This window comes from Lemur catta, chromosome 19, assembly GCF_020740605.2.
Source record: "Lemur catta isolate mLemCat1 chromosome 19, mLemCat1.pri, whole genome shotgun sequence".
Lineage (NCBI taxonomy): Eukaryota > Metazoa > Chordata > Mammalia > Primates > Lemuridae > Lemur > Lemur catta.
The window spans coordinates 15,595,101-15,620,818 of NC_059146.1; the positions used below are offsets into that span (position 1 = coordinate 15,595,101).

The 25,718-nt window shown below is 39.7% G+C and overlaps 1 protein-coding gene and 1 long non-coding RNA gene across 2 annotated transcripts; one reads left to right on the plus strand and one right to left on the minus strand.

The window, feature by feature from the left end:
* Positions 1-3,207: 3,207 nt before the first annotated feature.
* On the minus strand, positions 3,208-5,385 carry LOC123624714 (growth-regulated protein homolog gamma-like). Its single transcript, XM_045532811.1, has 4 exons — positions 5,095-5,385; positions 4,866-4,989; positions 4,647-4,730; positions 3,208-3,862 (listed from the first exon to the last, which is right to left on the minus strand). The coding sequence occupies exons 1-4, from the start codon at positions 5,369-5,371 to the stop codon at positions 3,847-3,849; spliced, it is 501 nt and encodes a 166-aa protein (XP_045388767.1). The 5' UTR covers positions 5,372-5,385; the 3' UTR covers positions 3,208-3,846.
* A 92-nt stretch (positions 5,386-5,477) lies between these two features.
* LOC123624716 lies at positions 5,478-8,515 on the plus strand. The gene is made up of 3 exons (XR_006730186.1): positions 5,478-5,683; positions 7,712-7,791; positions 8,321-8,515. It is a non-coding gene; the product is annotated as an uncharacterized LOC123624716 (long non-coding RNA).
* Positions 8,516-25,718: the final 17,203 nt, after the last annotated feature.

Sequence of the window (25,718 nt, forward strand, 5' to 3'; positions counted from 1 at the left end):
TGGATATTAAATTCAATAGACATTTATTAGACACATACAGCATACAAGGGACTGTGATCATTTTGCAAAGATGAATAGTCGGTAAAGCTAAAACTCGAAACATGAAATATTTCTTTGATACTAAACTTGCATACTTCCTTCTGCAACATAGCTAGTCTTTTCCTTTCTTACTGTAATGAGGACATCTTGATGATTTCAATAATCTCTAATTATTTGTATTTATATTAATTAAAACTGAGCACCATCTAATATATTAGATTTGGACATTATTCCAAGGCTTTTTGAAAAAATTGATTCTAATATAAACTTTACATTTTCTTAAGATTGTTTTTTAAACTTTTGTGGAAGTAGTATTGAGTAATTAAATTACACTGTGGCCGTATCATGTAAGTTAAAAAATACAACAGTGCCAAAATCACTAAAGGATACGTCAGGAAAAAAATGTAGGAAATGAGGAAACATCTCCATGGAAACATATTTGTCACACTAGATGACTATATCGGACATGAAAACAGCATGACAACTCTAGTATTATGGAAGTAAAATTTAGGAAGTTGGGAGATGAGTTACAAACCACAGCAAACACATCACTCAGAGGGTATGGATGTATAGTTCAACTACGGTAGTTAGAAATTGTTGTTAAAAATTTGATCAGAAAATGTCTTCTGTAACTTTTCAAAATTTTGCAATGTGTTGATACATTCTTTATGGTCCATATAGCATCTGTGTTATAAAATGTTCCCTGTGCACTGGAAAAACAAATGAGATTTATGCAATTGCTGGGTAAAATGTCTATATATGTGAGTCAGGCCAAGCTGGTTGATTATGTTGCTTCACTCGTCTATATTATTACTGAATATTTCCTGTTTTGCATATTGAGTATTGAAAGAGTTTGTTAGAATCTTTAACTATGATTATGTATTTGTCTATTGCTCTTTTGTCTCTCCATTTTGCTTTTTTTGGTAATATATTAAGTTCGTAAAACAGGATTATTTTCTGTCTTGCAGACTTGTTTTGCTCCTTTTTATTTTGACTCAGCCTTATTTATCTTTAAGACCACTTCTTCCTTAAGGCATAATATATTATTTAGGCCTTATATAATAAATTATTAATAAATATACTAATAATTTATATTAATCATGTTAGTCATTATTAATAACTAATCAATATAATAATGTATTCCTGTCAGGTATCTTTCACTTAGTTTTTACATGATATGACACTTGCAATTCTTTAAATTTCAAGCTATCTGGGGCCCCTTTTTTTTTTTACTTTTCTTATTTCATCTTTTCAATTGACATAGAATAATTATACTTATGTATGGCATATGCAGTGATATTTGCACACATATAATGTATAGTGATCAAATCAGGGTACTAGTATATCCATCGTATCAAACATTTATCATTTTTTTGTGTTAAGAAGATTCAATGGCCTCCTTCTAGCTGTTTGAAATTTATAGAATATTATTGTTAACTATAGTTGTCATACAATGGTATAGAACACTAGAACTTATTCCTTCTATCTAGCTATAATTTAAATTATGTCTCTTTTAAGAAGCATAAAAGTCTAATTAATATTTATACAATCTGGTGATTGGACTTTTAATAGGAATACTTCTTCCATTTAAATTTACTATAATTTTTAATATATGGTATTTGTCGACTATCTTGCTATTCTATTTGCCCTGTCTTTTTAAAAATAAACTTTTTAATTTAGAATTTTACATTTACAAAAAATTTATATAAATAATACAGAGAGTACTAAATTTTGACATCTTACTTAATTGCAGTACATTTCTCCAAACTAGAAAATTAACATGGATACATTGTTACTAACTAAACTCTAGCCTTTTCTCAGATTTCCCCAGTTTTACAGTTATTCCTTTTTTCCATTCCCGGATCCAAGCAAGTATACCACATCGCATTTAGTCCTCATGTCTCCTTTGTCTTCTCTGATCTGTGACAGTTTCTTAGTTTGTCTTGTTTCTCATGACCTTTACAGTTTTGAAGATTACTTGTTAGGCATTTTGTACAATGTCCCTCAATTTGGATTTGTATGATGTCCTACTCACGATTATTCTGGAGTTTGGTATTTTGTCAAAGAACATAAATGGAGCTGAGGTGCCCTTCCCATCACATTCTATCAGGGGTGCATAATATTCACATACCATAAGTGGTGATGATAATTTTGATCATTTGGGTAAAACTGTGTCTGCCAAATTTCTCCATATATAGCTTTTATTTTTCCTTTTTGATAGTCATTTAAAATAAGTCACTAAGTCTAGCCCACACTAATGTGGGGAGAGGAATTAAGCTTTACCTTCAGGAAGGCAAAGACTGTACTCATACTATTAGGAATTCTTTTATAAAGATTCTTCATTTCTTGGCTGGGCATGGTGGCTCATGCCTATAATCCCAGCATTTTGGGAGGCTGAGGCAGGAGAAGTCTTTGAGACCAGAAGTTCAAGATTTTTCACTTCTCCCTGTCCCATTTTCTGTGTTATCTTTATTCTTCAATACCTGTCTTCTTTTGTATTATTCAGGTATTTTCCTTTATTCCATTTTATGTCCTTTTCAGATTGTGAAGACCAAAATCTTGCATTTTCCTTTTTAATAGATGCCCTATAAGTTATAACATATGTTCTCAATACATTACAATTTTCCTTAACACTTTCTCTAACAATTGAAGAGAAATGTATATTCATTTATCTCCCTGTCCTTTGTGTTACTGTCATCATATATTTATCACTGTAGGTAATTATTACTATTATTTTAAAAAGCACATACTTTTTGAGTTCTAAGGAAGAATCCACTTTTCCATCATTTGCTCCTGACCCTCATTAAAAGGTAAACAATTGCATAATTGCTTGAAAAACCACTTACCGATGTATTTAGTAGGGGCTCTTGTTAAAATGTTCATAAAATTCTTAAGTTTGTAAAGAACTAATCTGAATGACAAATTGATCTGTGTGAAAAACTAATATTTTATATAAACTAGAATTATCAAGGTATTGGGGGAAGTGTGTTTGTGTACTTTCTTAGAGCATTAACTAATCTTTTTTAGTAAGAAAAATATAAGGAAAAGTGCCAGCCAGCAGCAGGCACAGAATAAGATATAAACCCCAATCTAACAGTACCACAACTTGGGCACCTACGAGGAAGGAAACGTCAAAAAAAAAAAAAAATCAAACAAAACCCACGCACGTTCTTTTTTTAAAAAATTTCATTTTCACGTCATTTATAAAAACGTAAGAGTAACTGTAACTTCTCAGTTACAAGGCAAAGAGACACATTGCATAATGAACATTAAACAAGGCAGTATGCCCTACAAGGAAGACATAAAATGTCCAAGGGAAGCTTCAACATAAACATGTTGACTATATAACATGGGATAATTTCAATAAATAAAAACTGACATTCCTTTAAAAGTACAAAAATAGACATGCACACGCATTCCCTTACCCTAACATTGATGTCACTAATTGCTTCCCACCCCACCTAGCACAGTGGCTGACACTGGATGGCCTCCCGCTAAATATTAGTTTAATAAGACTTCACAAACCCATCATTTTCACATTAATTATCAGGACTGAGCTATGTTTGATGAAACACAGTCACAGTTTTAAATAAAATCATGTAAAATATTAAAATACAAGCTTTGAAAAATAAATAAATACATAAATAAATAGAACTCTCATAGGAATTACTCAAACATATTAAGTGCTTTGCAGGTGATCCAGAAACCAGCTGTTCTCATTTCATTTTCAGCTCTTGGAAGGGCAGGGATTGGCCTGCAGGAACCTCCACCACCAATGAGCTGCTGAGCTGCTTACTTCTCTCCAGGTCAGTTGCTGCTGCCCCTAGGATGAGAAAAGGGTTCCTGTTACAGGGGCTCAGGAAGGCTGCTCTTCACTTACTCTGGCCCTGAGGCTTGGAGGGATTTCTGCCTGCAGACTCCTGCCCAGCCCTCCACTCAGGGGACATCTGGCTGTACCCACTGCCCTGTGTAGCCAAAAACGCGGGCTCCTGAATGCTCTGTATTGAGGAACAAGGGCGCTGCGGATGCAACTACCTTCTTGGTTTGAAGGAGCCAAAATGTACTGCTTTCTGATGGTGTGTCCCATTTTGTTAAAATTTACATGCTAGACCTCACTGAAGCCACACACCACGCTAGGAAATAGCTATTAATAATTTGGCTGCAACTCAAAGAGATTAAACAATGTTCACAGGGATTCTAGCAGTGAGCTCGGGTGGGTCTCACTGCAATGTCCCTGATCTTCAACAGGAAGACTTAGAGCCCAAAATGCCCCAAACTACAGGTTCCACTTTTTAGCCCAGGAGAGAATGAAGTTCCTTAATAAGTAGTAAGCATTTTAGCATCATTAGCCAAATCACTTAATCTTCAAGGAACACACATGGACCCTCACTCATTTGAACAGGGGGTGGGTGGGGGGACTGGAGGACGCTGAAATATCCTCTGGCACCATATTAATAACCTTAATGGCATATTTCATCGTGAAAATAATAACGTGTTTCAGTCCTCCAGCTAACCCCTGGGTTTCCCTTCCTGATATAACCCAGTGGGCAGAAGCCAGTTATTTCTGACCAAGTCCAGCCCCATGTTTAAATAAAACCGTAACTCACTTGTTGAGCATCTTATCGATGATTTTCTTAACCATGGGGGCTGCAGGGTTGAGACAGGCTTCCTGCCCACTCTTGAGCTGGGCTCTGCAGAGAGAAGGGGGGGTCCCATGATGCAGGAGGTCGGGCGGGGGGTCAGGGCGGGACAGCGGGGCGCGGGGCAGCGGGAGGGAGGGGCGGGCGCACCCGGCAGCGGCGGCAGCAGCGCGGGGCGGCACTTACATGACTTCAGTCTGGGCGCAGTGGGGTCCCGGGGGCGTCACCTTCACACTTTGGATGTTCTTGAGGTGAATTCCCTGCAGGGTCTGCAGGCACTGGCAGCGCAGTTCAGCGACCACGGGCGCCCCTGCGGGGAGAAGAGACTGGGTTAGCGGGGCTGTCCCCGGATGGGCGACCCCCCCAAAGCTCTGATCCCGCCCCAGGGGTGGGGGTCCCGGGGCGCGGGTCCCACCTGCTGCGCGCTGGCCGGCGGCGACCAGGAGCAGGAGCAGCAGCGCGGCCGGCAGCAGCCGGGGGGCGGCGGGGGCCACACGGGCGACTTGGGTCATGGCTCGGCGGGAGGGCGGCGGTGCGTGCGGTGGAGATCGGCGCGAGGGGCTTGCGGTGCTGTCTGTGCCTCCCGAGGTGCGGGTCTGTGGCTCCCGAGGCCGGCGCACCCCTTTTATGCACGGTTGGGGCGGGAAAGCCCGGAATCCCCGGGCCAGGGAAATTCCCGGACTCCAGGTCATTCTCTGAGTCGGGAAGGCGCCGGCCCCGCCCCTGGGGACAGTGGGAGGGGACCCGCCGCTGAAGCCCCTGCCTCGCCCTCCCGCTTAGCTCCCGTGTACCCTGGGACTCTGGAATATTTGTTTTCTGTCCCAGATTCCCAGATAAGCAGTGAGTTGCTGGCCTCGCTGGAGTGACCGCCGGAGGCGGGGACTGCGGGCGCCGGGTGACCTCAGGGGGCAGGCGCTGGGCCATGCAGGGACTGGGCTACATCTTTTCAGGAAAGAGTTACTGCTCTGGGAGTCATTGCAGTTACTGGCATTGGAAGAGTTAAGGTGGGAATGGCAACCTGTCTGGTCTAGCTCCCCTCTTTGACTTGTGTTTTGCCAATTTCATTCATCTCTGAAATAAACTCTTTAAAAAGACATCCGCCATCTCAGAATACCTGTAAGAACCTTTGTCTTGTTCCTGATGTTTTATTATCTCAAACACAGGTGTGCTGTGTTCTTCTGCAGCAGAGGGTGGGGGTGGGGTGGGCAGCAGACCATTGTCACAGTTTACTTCAATGCTGATTTTAGGATACAGCGCTGTCATCTCCCATCCTTCCTCTCTTTGAAATCTTGGAACTCCTCACACTTTAGAAATTCCGGGAGCATCACCTTTTTGTTGTATGGGAGGCTGTGTTTTGACTGGTGAAAGTTACTGGGGAGCCGTGAAGGGACGTGCTGAGCTCATGAGATCCACCTATTCTAGTACTGTCCCTGGACGGAAAAGTTCTTAGACACCAGAAGGGAAGTACTAAATGTGATTTTGCCTGTTTACTTGTCTAAGTGTAAACAGATGTGTCTTTGCTATGTAAACACTAGATTTCTAATTTAATGCCTTTTCATGTCATCTGTATTTACCTGCATCCTGGGCTTGATTCCATCTCAAGAAATAACTGTCAACCTACTTTTAGTCTATAAGAATGCCAATAAAGCTATCAAGTCTGTTTAGCTGATGCCTTCTCTCTAGGTAACTGACTTTTCACCAGCAATTTCAATGCCTCCCCCTGTGCCCCCGCTCCCTTTTAAATTAAACTGCATGTTCTAAGTTGATTCTCCAGGGTGCATACAGACCTCTGGGATATGTAGGACACTCTGCCACTGCTGTGAGGAGGGCGGGGAAGCCACAGCTGGTCTGCCTCAGGAACAGGGTGTTAGCCGGATGTAGAGCTCTAGAAATAGCTTGGCAAGGCCGTGAGGGCTGAAACCTCAGCTATACCACTTACTTGCGCCATGATCACTGGCAGTTGATCTAACCTCTATGTATTCATGCTTTTCCTCTGTAAAAGAGCTTATAATAGTGCCTACCGCACAGGGTTGTTACGAGTCTAAAATGTGTTCACATTTGTAAAACATCGGCACATATTAAATGTTATACAGATATTTGTTAAATAAACAAAATAGAGGTAGTGTTTTACAGTCTTATTGTAACGGACTGAATGTGTCCCACTCAGATTTCTATATGGAAGCCCTGGCCTCCAATGTGATATTAGGGGAGGTGGGGTCTTTGGGAGGTAATTAATTAGGTTTAAATGAAGTCATGTGGGTAGGGCCCCCATGATGGATTAATAAGTGCCCTTATAAGAAAAGATCAGAGTCCTGTCACTCTCTCTCTATTTTGAGGGCACAGCAAAAAGATGCTCATCTGCAAACTAGGAGGAGTGCCTGCACCAGACATGGAATCTGCCAGCACCTTAATCTTGGATTTCCCAGCCTCAAGAACAGTGAAATAAGTGTTTTTTGTTTAAGCAATCCAAGAAATGACTATCTCCCTGCCTTGGGCATTAACATCTGGCTGTCCAAATTTATCCTTTATTTCTTGCAACTAAAGAACAATAGAAAATATTAGCTTATAATGGTTGTCAGGCCCATCCCAAAGGATTGACATGAGTAAATACTAAGGAAGAGTAAAATTTTGATTTATCTATAGTAACAGCCCCCCAAAAGATAAGACATATCAAGAATCAGCCCATTATGTATAGAATTGTCTCCATGACTCCTAGAACTGGTTTAATAAAAATTATTCTATTTTCCTTTCAGAAAGGAAGTAGTTTTTTTTTCCTCTTTCCAAATACATCACGTTCTGTGATTTAATTTGTGAAAGCCCCATACTAAGTTTTTGAAATTGTTGAGAACACCAGTGTTATGAAACCTACTATAACAAACAAATTCCTTCTGCTTTTAACAAGTGCTGATGCCAATCTTATGTGCATGTGTTGTAAACCCATGCAATTGTTTAACCCAATGTAGTTATCTCTAAAACAGAAGCTCAGCTTACTAAATTCCGTTCTACCCTGTAATTCTTATTGTGTCTTGCAGATTTAACTAGTACAATCTCATATACCTGCAAAATCTCATCATGGCTGCTCTTTGCTGAGTACTGACATTCTTGCGACTTGGTAAGTGGTATGGCTCTACTTTACCCTGACTTACCTTGAGGACTTCGCTGACATCACTCCTAGCATAAAGTTTGCTCCTATAGAGAAACAGATTGGAAAGATAAACAAATAATTACAACAGATTTTAGAGATAGAACTGATGGGGGTTGAGATACCATGCTTTGAATTACAGACTAGAAGACAGATTAGCCAACACCATTGATAATTAAGACTTGTTAGTTCTAACTCTTATTTATGCTTAGTGACTTCTTTGCTTTCAAAGTTTGCTGCCACTTACACAAAACTGGACAGTGGTACAATCCCCTTGTTGTGTCTGACTTGGTGAAGAAATAGTTGGCATGGTTACATACTGTTTATTTCTTCTAACTTTTTTTCACCAAAGAAAGAGTTGAGACAGCCTTTCCATTACTAGATCCTTTGAATTCTTCATAGTATTATGAAGATAGGGGTTGACATGTTTTACTGGGCTTTTATTTGATTGTTTTGAAAAATGTGGTTTATGTTTATTGTGATATATTTTTCTTTACAGGCTGTAGCATCCCAGCTTTGAGTTGTGGTCCTGCTGAGGAAAAATTCTTGTCTGTAAGGTGCTTGTCTGTGGTTTCCTAGTGGGTTCCTTGCTAGTTCGGAGACTATGACCACTGCTGATGGAATATATGCTCTGGAAAGAATGCACCAAGGGAAGCGACGGAAAGTAACATTTATTAGTTTCCAATTCTGGATCAGATGCAGTACCTGAGTTTTTCAGTATAATGTCATTTTTAATAATTTCACGAATGCGAAGAGGTTGGTATCATGATTCTTATTTTATAGAAAAAGAAACTGTCATACAAAATCTTACAGGTAGAATTAAAATCAAACCCAAGACTGACTCAGAAGCCCATTGGCTTAAAGCCATTCTTTCTCTAGACAAAAGAAGAAGCAATTAGGGAAGAAGAAACCAGATAAAATAATCTTAATTAAGTCTATGGAATATATTTTAGTTTTTTTTTTCAGCCTTCCTTGAAAACAATGCATTTTTTAAAAATTTTCAATCCAGTTTGTCCTAGGAACCAAATGGAAATGTAGAGGTGATGACAAGGGGTATCCCTCAGGGTCCCAACAGCCCAGAAACCTTCCTGCTTCTTGTGCCATCAGTCCCAAATGCTTCACCCCATGAAGTCTCCAGAGACTCCCAGCACTAGGTCAGGATCTGGTATTAAGATTGAAGGCAGATGATAGGGTATGTGAAGCCTCTAACTGGTCTGAGCATTTTACCTCTAGTGGCTCTCAGAGTATCTTGGATGGTACTAATAAGAAGGTAGACGCCACCATGAACTGTTAAAGCCCAGTTCTGTCATCAAGAGATTAGAGCAATACTTTTAAACTACAAGTCATGATCCACTTGTGGGTCAGTAAATCAATTTACTGGTTTGTAACCAGTATTTGAAAATATAATGGAATAAAATAAAATAGGATAGATTTTTTTTTTAAATGTCATAATACATCACATACTTTTAGCTTAAGTGTTATTCTGGGCGATACTTTTGTATCGCATACACATGAGTAACTGTGTAAAACTAAATGCTTGCTATACAAGATACAAAAAAGAACTTCCAGGAATAAAAATATCCCATCGATGGTTTTGTTATATTGATCAAGGCTGTGCCTATATCATAAGTTCCTAGTTTATAGACACTACCTGCTAAAAATTATCAGTCGGAAAAAAAAAGTTGAAGCACATTTCATTTTAATTTCACCAGCCACTGAAAGTTTGCGCAACAGAGAGCTACAGTAAATTGCTGTGCAATCTGAGCTTTTCCTGGAAGGAATGCCAGCTTCGATGCTCTTGCTGATAAGGGCCGCAGCTTAACAGTGTTCTCAGCAGAGTTAAAAGATTAACATGGCACCAGCATTGGTTGACTTAGCAAAATTTGTTCTGGTCCTTTGGTCAGTTGGGCCACACTTACTAATTATTACCCTGAACTAAGAATGTTGCTCATGGTGGGTGCAAAAGGAAAATTATTAATTAAAAAAAAAGGGAAACCGTAATACCTTTCCACTGGCACCCCACTTCCTAGTGTGTTAATTTTTTGAAAAATCAATTGAAGTACTTGTATTTTAATTTCAACATTCTTTGCTTATTTTCACTAAAATGTTTTTGCTAAATGTCTTACTAACCCACCAGACTGTCAATGAAAGCACAAAAATAACAATAACACCAACATGACAATTATAATTATTAATAATCACTAACATATAATAAAAACATACAATTTTGTCTATTTTTCACTTCTGAAACAGGGCTGAGATTGTTCACACACGTGTGTATGTATGCGTGTGCATGTGTAAAATCTCCTTACAGTAACCCAAGAAATAGATACTCAGAATATACCCATTTCACAGATTAGGAAACCAAGGCATCTGCCATACTAAGAATTTTGGATCTTACACTGTAGGCAAAAGAGAAACTTTATTTAGACATAAATGAGTGACATGGTTGTATTTATATTTTAACAAGATAACTCTTGTGCTATTGAAGGTACAATGTAGGAGTAAAACTTAGGATGCAGCAGTTAGGTTACCTGCTATCAGTTTGATCCTTTCTAGGATTGTTTCTAAGCTTTCTAACTGTGGATCCATGATACCCTTAAGGCTTGGATTAATTTGACCCCCACCACGGAGGCAATACTCTTCTGAGAACTCTACCTTTGAGCCTGAAGTGTTCTTTGAATCAGGACAAAGATGAATCCCATAAGCTAACAAAAATAACCACATTCTCTGTTTCCATTGCAGAATTTTGTTAAATTCAATATCATACATAAGTTGTTCATTGGATACAAATACAAAATCTTTGGACTACAGAGGAATTTTTGAATAATATATTTATCTGTGGTGGAATCCTTTTCTGTCACATCTTTGTAGTCATTTTTTTCTCTATCTTGCATAAATATCCATCATAAAAATAGATGGAAAATAGGCAAAGCTTTGTGAGATACGGACTGCTAGCTTTATTACATGCCTGTGACAATTAGACTTGGAACAAAAGCAAAGTCAATGACTAAATTTAAATTTTGAGTTCTCAACATTCTCTTATAAAAGTCCAATCTCTGCTTTCCTTCACATCACTTCCTTGAACCTTCTAACATTGGGTGGTAGGCCAAGCACGGTGGCTCATGCCTGTAATCCTAGCCCTCTGGGAGGCTGAGGTGGGAGTATAGCTTGAGCTCAGGAGTTTGAGACCAGCCTGAGCAAGAGCGAGACCCCGTCTCTACTAAAAATAATAAAAATTAGCCAGGTGTGGTGGTGCATGCCTGTAGTCCCAGCTACTCGGGAGGCTGAGGCAGGAGGATTGCTTGAGCCCAGGAGTTTGAGTTTGCTGTGAGGTAGCTGACACCACGGCACTCTAGTCCAGGCGACAGAGTGAGACTCTGTCTCAAAAAAGAAAAAAAAAAAACCAAAAAGTTAAAAGAAACAAACATTGGGTGATGGGTCTGAATTTTGCTCCATAAAATTGAATGTGCAAGAAAATTTATATTACTTTCTTTAGATCAGATTAGGTTTGATCCTATGCCTTCATTCCACCAAGAGGACAAAACTATTCAATCTGAGTCATTATTGTGGCTCCCTGACCACACTGCCTGAAAGTACAAAGGTTCTGAAGGATTTACGCAGAGCAAAATATTCCGGGGTATCCCTTTGGACTTTGGCTTACATTGATTTTCCATAAAAGGACAAACATTGCCATGGTCCTTTAAAGTGCAGGACTATACTTAGCAGTGAGTAAAACACTGTGACAACCCTTTTCCCTCTCTGCTGCTCCACTTCTGTGGCACCCAGCAGAGAAGCAGATGAAGGATAGATCATGGGTTCAAAAAGAAGGGAAGACACTGAGAATGGTGAGAAAAAGACAATAAAATAATAAAAGATTCTTGAGAGGTAGAAAAGAGAAACATGTCCAAGGGACTTGAAGTTCCTTAGCTAACTTTGAGGGTTTGTCCAACTGGTGGTCCAAGATTCAGGAATGAAGACTTTAAAACAGGAAATAAAATTAAGGTAGCTGAAATGATGGAATGGAGACTAGGAACTACTTTGGGTTCCAACGCCCTTCTGGTTCTATATTTTCTTCTTGTCTCTTTTGAATGTTTGTCAAACTAACATTCGGGCCATGTGGGAAGGGACTGCACTGTCTCACCTCTTGCTCAGTGCAGTTCTGCGGTTACACATATGCTCAACCGATGGACTTATTTATCAAGCAGCAGACATGTTTCCAGGATTGAGTGAGACGCTGAGATTCAGGAATCAAAACATCTATTTCTTCCTTCACAAAAGCCACAATCTAGTTGAACAGACAGGGATGTCAACAGGTGGTCATAACCCAATGTTTATGTCAGGAATTATATATGTAAGGAACTGGGGATAAAATACTCTCCTTGTCCTTAAATTCTAAAGGATAGAATAAAGAAAGAAAAAAATAATGCATCATGTATGGTCAATTCCATACGAGGTCCAATACTGCCCTCAGACTCAAGAAAGAAGGTCTCCGTATCCTGAGCCTATGTGGTGTATCCTATTTCTCCCAGGCTACAAACCTGTACAGCATGTTACTGTACTGAGTACTGTAGGCAATTGTTACACAATGGTAAGTATTTGTGTATCTAAACATATCTAAACATACAAAAAGGCAAAGTGAAAATATGGTATTATAATGTTATGGGCCCACCATTGTATATGTGATCTATCGTTGATTAAAACTTCATTATGTGACACATGATCGTATATTTGTCAAGGTAGAAAGATAGGACTCATTGTATTTAACGTTTTGATAACTGGTTTAAAAAACTTTAAATATTTAGAAAGAGAAACCCGGGCCTGTCTTTGAATTCTTCCTCAGCTGTCCACACTTGTTAGATATGGGCCTGATGGAGCATATAGGAGAGAATCCTGAAAAGGCATCCTCCAACAGGTGACTGAAGAGATGAATTTGGGGAAGAAGCTGAGTATTATTATTATAATGTGTTTTAATTTGTGCTCATTTTGATACCCCATCAGAGGAATTTTTGCTTTTTTGAAACAAGAATTATTTACTTTTTCTTTATGTTTTTATCTACACACAGGGTTCATTTCATAAGTGCTGGGAAGGCAATGGTGCTTAATGAATTGAAATAGGATGTTCTTGGGAAAGAAAGGAAATGGAATGTGGACAATACATTTCAATGGTTAAGACCTCATATAAGAAATTCATTAACTTTAATTCATATTAGCATTTTCATTAAAGTCATTCTATGATAACTTTAGAACAACGGAACACGATTAGGAAAAATGAATCACGGTCCTGCCTTTCTGGATGCTTGAAAAACTGCAACACTAGGTAGACCCAACGTTGGTGGCTTAGGATCCTAACCCACCAAATTGACATTTGCCAAGACACTTAAATTGTTTGGTTTTTAAAAAATCTTTTTTTTTTCATTATTAATACAAAGAATAAGCATATTTGATCATTGAAGAATTTTTAAGGTGTTAGAATTTCAGCAGCAGGAAATTCATTTCTCAACTTACACTTATCATGTAGGAGCATCAAATTGCTCATGAATTAATAAGCTGATAGCTATTGTTATTTCCTAATGGGACACTTTCACAGTTAGGGCAGGAAAAGGCTAAACACCAAGTGCTGTTCATTATGTGTCTTGGGATATACTCCTGAAGGTCTGAGATTTATGCCGAATTTATAGGAAGCAATGCCATTGAATTAAGTGTGGAGAGGTGTCTGCATCCTAGAATAAAGCTGTGGAGTCAAGACGGTAGTGCCAAGAGTATCTGCTGTGCTGAGCCTTTAGCTACAATTTCTTTCTCACATGCACTGATTCAGAAAGGGCTGCTTCATGGTCTATAGCTATTTGCCAGCCTTATGACTCAACAAACTGAAATATTAGCCAAATGAAATGTTATTGCACAATTCAAGCTACACACTCATAGCACAATTTTGAATGCAATGATATGTAGCCTCAGATCTGCAGTCTTTCGTGCACTAAGAGAAGCAGAAAAGAAGAAATGTGAGACACAGTCTGACCTTGGCTGCAAAGGGCAACAGGATGCCAGTGAACTGAAGGTCATGCTGTTTTTCCCCTCCTATTGAATAGAAAGCCCATGACAAATTTATGCAAATATGCTATGGAAAACAATTTCTCAAAGACAACTTCCGGGTGCCATATGTTTCTTCGTTTTCTTTTTGCCTGGCCTGTGGATGATATTAGCTGACGTTAGAGGCTAGCTTCCAATTTTCCAGGAAGCTAGGGCCAAAGAACATTCATTTCACAGAAAAGCCAAGGTCTGAGATGCAAAACTGGGGGTGAGTAAGGCCCCAGGGCAGAATAAGAACAGGATGTGATTTCACTGACATTCTCATTCCTTTCTCCCTTACCCCTCCCATCTCAGAGTGGCCAGATTCACTGAGGGATAGTAATTGTCATTTCAACTTGGGAACAGAGGTGGCTGGCACTTGAGGGGTGACCTACTTCAATTTGTCCAATCTTCCACTTGAAAAACTCCTCTTGAGTTAAAGGATATGAACACCAACTTCGTAAAGTAAAACATAGAATTTCATTAAAAGAAAAGAGTACCCCAGAAAAAGTATTCCGTAACTGAAGAATCACCATCCCAAGGGGCCCATAGGAGATCATCCTTGGTCAGTGAGAGCTTCTCAACCTCACCATCATTGCTGTGCTCATGTCAGCTCATATGGGCTTACAAGAATGGATTGTTAAATTGTCCAGAATTTTGAAAGTCAGTGACTAGCTGCTGATAGCATAAATTTGGCCACAGTGGGATTATTTACACTATGGAAATCAGCAAATGCTACAAATCTGGGTTTCTTTTTTTAATATTTGAGAGCTGGCTTACTAACACACTACTGCTCATAGCTCTGCATGAACAGGATCTACATGAACATGATCCCCCTTACCGTATCCTCCATCTTCTACTTTCACTGTCCTCTGCTGGGATCCCTTGGACATTCCCCCTTCTCTCCGCATCCTCACCAGCATATGTTGTTTGGGGACTTTATGATAAGAGCCATTCTTACTGGGGTTAGGTGATATCTCATTATGGTTTTGATTTTCACTTCTCTGATGATTAGTGGTGTTCAGCATTTTTTTCATGTTTATTGGCCATTTGTCTGTCTTCTTTTGGAAAAGCTTCTATTCTTATCTTCTGTCCATTTTTTTAATGGAGTTGTTTGATTTTTTTTTCTTGCTGATTTGCTTGAGTTCTTTGTAGATTCTAGTTATCAGCCCTTTATTGGATGTATCAAACCCCATTTTCATGCTTGCCTTACCTTCGTGCATATGGTCATTCTTTGGCCATAAGCACACCAAAAAGCCACATTTCAGACTGTGACCAGACATATTCACCTCTGACGGTGATGAAGTTCTGATCTCTCTGATTGGCATTGTTGCTTAAATTATGTAAAAATGTTCATCCTGATGTTCAGGTTAGCAACTGTGACCCTAATAACTAGCAACAGTGACAAACGCAAGAAGGTTCTGTTGTATGGCCAAAATGGTGAATCTGACCTACATCACTGTAGTGATTTTATTAAAAGCTTCTGTTAGCTTAGGTTCAAACTGATTTTTCTTTCCTTGGCACTAAAAGTGGTATTTGGAACTAGTCATATACTAATAGATGTCGTTCTGTCTTTGTGGATCTCCACCCAAACCACTCTCATGTCTGCTACGCTAAAGTGTGCATATTACATCTTATTTCATCATATTTGTAAAGTAAATCTCATTTGGTTTCCTCTTTTGCAGCTCCTAAAAGCAGCAGTGCTCCTGAGGGAGATGTTTGGCAATAGCTGATCTACCCTCAAGGTAACAATGCCCTATTATTCTTTTTCTCTGGAGGTATCTGTGATGTAAATGCTGGGGGAAAGGGATTTTAAAGGGAGATTCTGAAATCCTTGGGAAATTCCACAAGTGTACAGGGCTTTATATCCATGTCAACAAATAACATTGTCTAGGAATTAGTGAGTCACGTATCAGGCATGCAGAGGTTAGAAGGGAGCCAACAGAAGGAAGCTGGCCTCAGACACAGGAACTCATGGCTTCCGAGCCAGATTGACTGTGAATAACTAACTCTTTTCAGCAGATTTTTCTTGAGTATTCACTATGTGTTAGGTGCTTGGGATTCAGATTCACTTCTGTTATTAACGATAAAAAAACAAAAACCAAGAAGTCACTTAGGAAAAGGTATAGTCAGCTATAGAAATGTTAGAGGCTAGAGAAAGCTGACCTTGAGATCTTAACCCATATGGGGAGGTAAGGGTTGAAAAAATGACCTTTTAGGGCCTCTTTCAGGAAGTATCCAAGCAGTGGTGCTGCTTGGGTTGAATTTTAAAGGATACAGAGGTTATGCCATGCAAAGAAAGTGAAAGGTATTCCAGACAGAGGGAATAGTATGAACAAAGACTCAGAGATATAAGAACACAAAAGACTGAAGCTGAGGGTGGGAGGAGAGACAGACAGGTCCAGAGAGGAGTCTGGAGGAGCCAGAAGGGGCCAAGTAGAGAAAAAACTTGTATCAGGGTCAGGACAGTAAACTGTATCCTGAAGAGAATGGCAAGGGGGTAGACACTGAAGGATAAAGCTGGGAAGATAGAGTCAGGTTTGCATTTTAGAAGGTTCACTTGGCAGAGTGGAGTGAAGGAGAACTTGTGGTCAGACCAGTTAAGAGATTTCTGTGGTGACCTGGGCCAGAGGAAGGAGGACTTGGCTTAGCATAATGGGACTGGGAAAGAGGAAGAACTCCACTAAGAAGTTAGAACAAACAGAAGACTCGGTAAAGTTACATGCTGGAATACTTCACAGATGCAAGTAGACGTAGAAATACTGAAACAACAATCATGAAGCAGAAGTACTGAGTGATGGTAAGAAATGCCGGTGGCACAGTTGAAGGTGAAATAAGCATGCCATGAAATTGTATGCACTGTAGAACCCCAATTTTGTAGCATATTCCCAACACACAAGATCAAAAGGAAATACATCAAAACCTTAACAGCCATAATCTCTGAATGGTGAGATGACATATATATTTTTTTCTTTTTTGTACTTGACTATACCCAAACTAAATCATATTTGTAATGAGGAACTACAAAAAAATTTAAGAATAAAAAGATGGAAGGAAGGGAAGAAAAAAAATTGAGAGAAAGGAAGGATAGAAGGAAAAAACATTATCGGAGAGCTGTTAAAGAAGTATATACTCAATGGTAAGGAATATAAGAAAAGTTATGTATACTTAAACTAAATAAAGAGAGATAGAGTCATGATTCCTGTAGAGGCCCATTAGCAAAGCTGGTATTACAGCGTATGGCACCAGTTTGGATTTATAGTAGGTGGGGGTGTAGACATCAGGGAGGCCTAGGTAGAGAGTAGTTACAGTCCTCCTGACTGTCCCCTGGGTTAGCTATGCTGCTGATGTGACTAGATGGGGAACGCAGAGGTAAGAAAGCAGCGGTCTTGGAGTCTGGTTTCTCGGACAGAGGCTGCCCTGCTGAAGTTTGGCTACCCAGCCCTGCCCGAGTCCTGTCCAGCCCTGGGCTCTGCTTCCCTGACTGCACTTCTCTGAGTTATAACACTCTACTTACTGCATTTTACTTGCCCGTTCATATCTTCACTAGACTGCAAGATCTATAAAGGAGGAAATATCTTCCATATATATTTTCCTTCTATATCTTATTTACTGTTGTACTTACAACGCCTACCACAATGCCTGGCACATAACAAGTTCAAAAAGTATTTATGAAATTATTAGTAACACTGATTTTATTAAATAACATTATTAAGTTAATGAACAAATGGTTAAGTTCAAAGCAATTAAAAAGTTAAAAACATTAGGAACTAAATACTTGGAGAGTAAATGTTTGCTTTGCTTCTCTAGTGAGCATATTAATCTAGATTTCAACCCTCCTTCATCCCCTCCCACATATATGCACCCACATGCCTCTGCTGTTCATTGCAACATTGACCTCTCAGAAAAGAGGAAAGTAGCTCAAACAAAATAAAGTATTTATTAATTGTAACTACTGCAAAGGCTCTTCAACAGTGCTCATTATACCCAGACCCTGAAACTTTTCTTATAAAACGAAACGAACAACAGTGGGAATAGAGCAAAGGAGCTTCATTCAGTGTTATGGACTGAATTGCGGTCCCCACAAATTCATGCGTTGAACTCTGAACAGTACACTTCAGAATGTGACTGTGTTTGGGAATAAGGCCTTTAAAGAGGTCATTAAGGTTAAATAAGGTCATATGAGTTAGCCCTGATCTAATAGGACTGAGGTCCTTATGAGAAGAGGCAGAGACACCAGGCACGTGTGCACGCAGAGAAAGGGCCATGTGGGGACACAGCAAGAAGGTAGCCATCTGCAAGCCAAGGAGCCCTAAGAAGAAACCAAACCTATCCACATCTCGACCTTGGACTTCCAGCCTCCAGAACAGTGAGAAAATAAATTCCTGTTCTTTAAGCCACCCAGTCTGTGCATAAACTGATACTTTAATTTCCTATTTCCTGGGGGAAACGTCTTTTAGACTATTCTTTGTGTGTGCAGAAGTAGAAATATATCCTGACATAATGCACTGGGAGGTACACAACATCACCCTCGGATATTGCTGCCAAAAATGAATCTAATCATAAAGAAACATTAGACAAATTCCAATTGAAGAACAGTTCTAGAATAAAGGAGACTAAGGAGACATTACAACTAAATGTGATACATGAACCTGCATTGGATCCTGGAAAAGTTTTATCTACCTATCTATCTATGAATCCATCCACCCATCTATGTAAAGGATATCATTGGGATAATTGTCATAATTTGCATACAGTCTATAAAGTAAATAATAGCACCGTATTGCCATTAATTTCCTAGCTTTGATCCTTGTACTCTGGTTTTATAAAAGAATTTTGTTGTTCTTAGGAAATATTGGGAAATGTGGGTGAAAAGTATTCTGGAATTCTTTATATAGTTCTTTCAACTTTTCTATAAGTTTAAAGTTATTTCAAATAGAAATGTTATGAGAATTAGGGTTGTCAATAAAAGTAACAAACAAATTGAAAATTATGTGCCCTTAACAAAGTAGTCATACTCAATCAGGTTAAAATTTACCATGCTGAAAATCTGTTGTTAAGAGACCAGGGAGTGTTTGTTTCTGTTGGGGTTAGTTTCAAAGTGCAGGGGGGCATATTGAATTTTGTGTAATTTCCAGTAACGTAGGATGAGAATCCACACACATTTAGTGTTGCAATCATATAAAAAGCCTCAGGAGAATTCCAGCCCTCGCGAGTCCCCAGAGACAGCTAAGCATCCCAGCGTCTAGGGGCCATAGGACACCGGAGAGAAACCGTCCAGTGTAAACATGATTTCCAAGCTGGCTGCTGCTCTCTTACTCTCTTGGCAGGTCCACACTTTCTGTAGCACTGTGTGAAGGTAGGCACATCTTTCTGATCAATGGAGTTTTCTTTTGTCTAACTATGATTCTCGCAAAGCAATATTATCCAAAAATGCTTTGAGATTTGCTGATTGAAACAAAAATAATTTCTCTCTTTGGGTTCATTTAATGTGGGTGGGACTGCAAGATGACTTTTGTGGGACCCTCCTACTATGATGCTATCAACGTGAAGAATAATTTTTTGATATAACTTTAAATACTTCAACATTTTTTTCTGTTTTAGTAAAAATTTAGGAGATTTTGGCAGGCCCTAAAAAATTTCATCTTTTTCTATTGTGAGAAAGGAATAACACTAAACCTTTATGTTTTTCTTCTGATTTCAAAAGAAATTTAAATATTTTCACAGGCCCTAAAATTATCATGGGCCTCAGGCACTATGCCTACTCTGCCTAATGCATAAGTCAGCCCTGATTTGAATTATTAATAAATTTTGAATTATTTAGGTTCTATCCCTATACATCTAAGGAAAGTGTAATATTTGAATTGATGTAGGCATTTGGATACTAAACTTCAGAATTTGTTCTATACATATTTTATATGTTCAAATGTTAGCTAAATTTATAGACCTATATGTCATATCACTATACTTATATTCATTTATAATTTATATTATATTCCATTGGGGACCACAGTTGGTTAATATTGCCTATTAATATTGAACCAGGTGACTTGTACGTTTTTACTCAGTGTTCTGTTGACAAATTATTCTGTTGACAATTATTTCCCATCTGTTTTGAGTAACCCTGATAAACCCTAGACCATTCTGAGACTCTGTTTTATAACACTGTTTTTAGCATGTGCTTTCTGTATTTGCTTTTTTCTTTTATCAGCACTAAAGCGTTTTTTTAAATAAGACATTGCTGTGAAATAGTCATGTTTCTATTAATTTTTTCTGAAGGTGATATCTCTTTTAATAAGATCACAGTTTACCTCCTGTAAATACCATTATAGTATCACAGAATATACTGCAAAATCAAATAGAAAGTGCTACATGGAGATTCAATATTAATTTTAAAAACTATAAATATTAGTTTTTATATAGAAAGTTATTCAAAATGACTTTTGTGGGCACTGAAGGATTAGTTATTTATTTCAGTCTTCTCTGGCTTGTTTTGGTTTTTATTGGGTATGACTTGATTCTTCTTAATTTATCGGCTAAATTTTTCAGCTAAGTCACTTCCTCCTTTTCAGCACTAGATGGCGCCTTAAGCCCAGGTTTGCCTCAGCTCTTGCAAAAGATTTGAGTTCTACCAGTCCCAAATGGGTGAGGTCCCAAAGGGAATATGCCGGCAATGTGGAAAGGCTGGCGAGAGGTTCATGCCCAGGGCATGTGTGGAACATTCCTCTTATAGCGTGGTGCTGCTGAACACCCACTCCAATTGGATGTCTCCTTTGGCCACATTACGGAGCAGAGTTTCCAGGGCTCCCATGTCCCCCATATGTCTCTGGCTGTTCTCAGTGATGTTTCTCTTGGCAGGTACTTGTGATGCTGCCTGTGGGTTGAGGCAGGGACAGGTTTCCTGCAGGGGAACTCGAGATGGTGGAGAAGCTGGCTTTCCACCTCAATCTCACTTTTTCCAGCCTAGAAACCATGAGTTGGGGAGAATTTCCTCCTTGCTTGATACTAGGCAAGATTGTGGAGGCAGGGGTCACAGATATGGAAATCTGATTCTCCTACCTACTGTCTGCTTAAAGTTTTTTCATTTCTCTGTGACCCCAGGAATTGTCTCACTCTCATGTTTGAGTTCTGGAATATTGCTGGTGATGCAATAATGACTTGGTGTTGTATACTTGTTTCTGGTTTTCTGTGTGTATTGGTGGGGGCTGTGGGTAAAGTCACCTTGCTTCCACGTCACCATTTGGAACCTTAACGGATCATTGATTTTAGACTTTTCTTCTTTTCTAAAATAAACATGTAAGGCTACCGATTTATTTAAAAGCACTGCTTTAGCTGCATTCTTCAAATTTTGACATGTTCTCTTTTCATTTTCCTTTAGGCCAAAAATAAGTTCTAATTTCCCTTTTCATGCCTTCTTCATTTTGTATATTATTAGAAGTTTGTTGTTATTTTTAAAAACAAAATCATCAAGCTATTTTTATTTGAATCTTAGATGTACCACTTACTGGATTTGTATCTTTGGAAAAATTTCTTAATCTCTTTGAAGCTCAGTTTTATCATATGTAAAATGAGAATAAGAGACTATTTTCCAGGACAATAGTGAAGATTAAATGAAGTAATGTACGTAAAGAACGTAGAAAAGTGTCTGGCACAGAGTAAGCCTACAGAAACTTCTATTATTGGTACTTTCATTATTTTAAATTTTATGTAATTTAACAATTCACACCAATAATCCTATATTTTTAGCATTTAAATTTTTAATTTTCTTAATTATATATTTTTCACTTTATGCACACCTTTTTCTATGTTTTGCATTACTCATTGGGGCTAGGCTTCAAAAAAAGACAACACAATTTAAGGCCATGAAGATATTTGTGGTTTATTCATATTATCAGATTACCTTACCAAATATGACAACATTTATATTCTCAAATTTTTATGCCATCAACAGTTTATGAATGTATTTAGTACACCATATTTTTGTCCTCACAGTAACTTCAAAGGTGAAAATAGACCTTCATTTTGTGACAAATTTTTCATGTTATTGGGACCATTGACTGGTGCTCTAGGTAAAATAACTGAAATATGACATTTTGCAAGAAGGCCAAATTTGCTTAGCAAGAATCCATACCTGCAGTGGTTAATTACTACATGTAGAAGAGGTTGGAGCTAAATGATCCCCCACAAGATAACATGAAATGATATGTGGAGGATTAGTCCAAGCAAAATTCACACTAGAAGGCTGAGATACAAATGCTGGAGAAGGTCAGGCCTACTGCAAAATCTGAGTTCACACATTCCGTCTGTCACTAGATTCTATTGATCCTACCTCCTAAATGACTCTCTGATCTCTCTTCCTCTCCACCCACAGTGACATAACCTTAGTTCTGACCCTTATTATTTCTCACCTGGATTACTAAAACAATCTTCTAACCCTCTAAGGTCTCCCTTCCTCCAGCTCATTCATTCATTCATTCATTGAATGGCACTGACTCTGGACCCAAAACCATCTGGGCCTATCCTCTTGTCACTCATTTGACCTCAGGGAAATTACTTAACCTTTTAGTATTTAAGTTTCCTCATCTATAAAATAGGAATAATAATTTCTGAAATGAGATTGTTCTTATAACTTAAAAGGACCAAGAAGTTGTAGGATCAGTTCAAGATTTCATAGAGCAGAAGGGAATAAGATTTCCCACAAAGAGGACTTGGGGGACAGAGGAAAAAAAAGAATTAAGTTGTTTTATGAAATTATTCTATCTGGTATAGCTTAATTAGGATAGCAGTTATATTAATACAATTAAACAAATATGTAATGAAATGTCTGTGATGTATATTGGCTTTCAATAGGGGGCAAAAGTCAACTGGGATGTTAAATGCAAATATATTCACAGGGGATTCTCAGCTTGAGCATAAGCTTGGCTCACTTTAGAATTTTATACATAACTCTTTGCATAAAGGACCAAGGATTCTCGTAGAAAATAACCTATCCCAAATATCCCAAAGGCAGAATTGGGTGAGTAAGCGAGGTCATCAGCTAAGAATGTTTGATTGGAGAGTACAGCTACACTAAGTGCAAAATTTCCTAGAGGTCTTATGTTTTATCTTTAAAAATGTCACCAATTTTGCATATTTTAAAAATGCTTTTTTATCTAATGTTACAAGCTGAATGTTTGTGCCACCCAAAATTCATATATTAAAATCCAGTCCTTAATGTGATGGTATTTGGCAGTGGGGCCTTTGGGAGGTAATCAGATTATGAGGGTAGAGTCCCCACGAATGGGATTAGTTCCCTCATAAAAAGTGACCAGAGGGCTAGTTCACCCTCTTTCCACCGTATGAGGATACAAGAAGAAGTCTGTAACCCAGAAGAGGGCTCTCACCAGATTAGGATGCTGGCATCCTCAGATTTCTAGCCTCCAGAACTGTGAGAAATAAAATGCTTGTTATTTAAGCCACTCAGTCTACGGTAATTTGTTTTAGCAGCCAAAACTAAGACATTTTGATATTTTGAAATATTTACTATGCAACAATTGATATTTATTATGGGTAATTGATGTCCCAAGATAATAGACATATTTATTTCATGGCTCCAGATACCTTCTTGCACATGTCTGCAACACCCCTATGTGTACCCCAGTTTTAGAAGCATGAGAGAACCAGAATGAGAGAACCAAGAGGTTGGTTCAAGATATAATTCAAGTATGATGGACCAGTCTTGGGCAAAAGTTGAATCTTAGTAGAGATTGTTAGTAGATTCTTGGTAGATCCTATCACTCAAGTAATCTTCCAGTTCCAACCCATGACAGAGGTCTTGCAATTAAAAAAAAAAATAATACTTAAAAGAGGTGTTGGTCTGAAATCACCAAGGATCATTGACGATGAAGGCATCAGGGTTACTGGTTCTAGCAGCTTTTGGGTAGTGTCAAGGCTTAAGCTAGTGATAGGAGATATGTCTTTGATGCAGGTATCCACACTGTCCACACATTACCAGCATTAAAAACCTCTGCAAATAACAAACAAACAAACACCAACCATCACAGGAAGCATCACAGTAAGCTGGGAAATAACAAACGGAAAATGATAGACAATTACAGTGACCAAGAGGATTTAGAAAGCCTATCCGCTGTATCTTACAGTTACAGAAGATTGTATAGCAAAATACCTAAAATACAAAGATCTTGGTGATGCAGCATGGCAACTTTTCCAGAATAACAGATTCGGAACAGCATTGCAGTTGGATGTGTGGTCTTTGACGTCACACTACCTGGGGCTGGAACTCCACTTTTATCACTTAGTAGCTGGAGCCTATCATACAGAATAATTTCATTGTCCTAAAAAATCTTATGTGCTTCACCTGTTCAATCCTCTTCCTTTTCTTCAGAACCTGTGGCAACCACTGATCTTTTTATTGTCTCTATAGTTTTGCCTTTTATAGAATGTCATATAATTGGAATAATACAGTAAGTAGCCTTTTCAGACTGGTTTCTTTCACTTTTCAATATACACTTAAGGTTCATCATGTCTTTTTATGGCTTGACAGCTTGCTCCTTTTCATTGATGAATAATATCCCATTGTAAGGATATACCACAATTTGTTCATCCATCACCTATTGAAGAACATCTTGTTCTCTTTTGTGGATTGTGATTTAGGTGTTGGACCTAAAATCTCCTGTTTTCTTATTTGTGTTAAATTGACTCGGATCAGCTGGGCAAGGGCACAGTGTCCCATTCTTATTGGCATGATTTTACAGAGCAAATTTTCTGACAGTCTGTGATTTTCAGAAAACAAGGTTTTGCAGTAAAGGAACAGCTGTGAAAAAGACTGTTTTGACTCCACAGCTGCAGCCCGACCTTGGGAGAAATGACTGTGTCTTATCCGGGTCTGTTTCAATCTGCACAACGAATGGACAGTCTGAAGTTTTGCTTTTGCAGAAGGAGCTGACATTTTGCTTTCTCACTACGAACTCACCGGACAACGCAGGGGTAGGCTCCATTAACTTGATCGTGAACTCGGGAAAACAATGGACATCGGTCAATTTTTCCTTCCCAAAGTGGAGATAAGGTAGAGCTACCGAAATCCCAGGTCCCAACCTTGCTCAGCCAGGTCCCCCTCCTGCCCCCACACTGCCACACACTCATGTCTGGTGTCCCAGGGTCGCACAAAGGGAGCGGGAAACGACCTATCGCATCTTTCCTGTTTTAAATTAAATTCCACATAGCCACGGAGACTGCTGGGCAGGAGCTCCGCGTTGGGGGAAAGTGGGGCGTGCTGCCTGAAGTGATTGCTTTAGGACGCCTTCCCGGTGGCGTCGCTACGGGAATGTCAGCGGCACGTCTGCAGAGCGCGGGCCCAGACGCCGCCCTCGCGGCAGCCAGCGGCACAGCAGGCAGCCCGCCCGCTCCGCCGCAGCCCGCCAGGGCCTGGGGTGCTGGCCCCGCCCCCGGAGCACCACGCCCATGGCCCCGCCCCCGGAGCGCCGCACCCCTTGGCCCCGCCCCCTGTCGACCCCGCGCCCTCTCGGCCCCGCCCCTGCCCTGGGCGCTGCGCCTGACCCCGCCCCCGCGGGCGACCCAAGAGTTTTCCCGACTGGCTTTCCCGGCGGAGCCGGCAGGGGGCGGAGCCGGGCCTGCAGCCGCCGGGACGGGAGCAGCGGGAGGTGGAGCCCGGTCCAAAGCCGGGGATCCGCGGCCATGACGGCGGCGGCGGCGGCGGCGGCGGCCGGCGGCTTCGGGCTGCTCCGCGGCCGCCTGGGCCGAGTGCCCGCGCTGCGCAGGAGCGCCGCACCGCCCGCAGGGGCGCCGGGGCAGGCCGGGCGTGCGTTCCG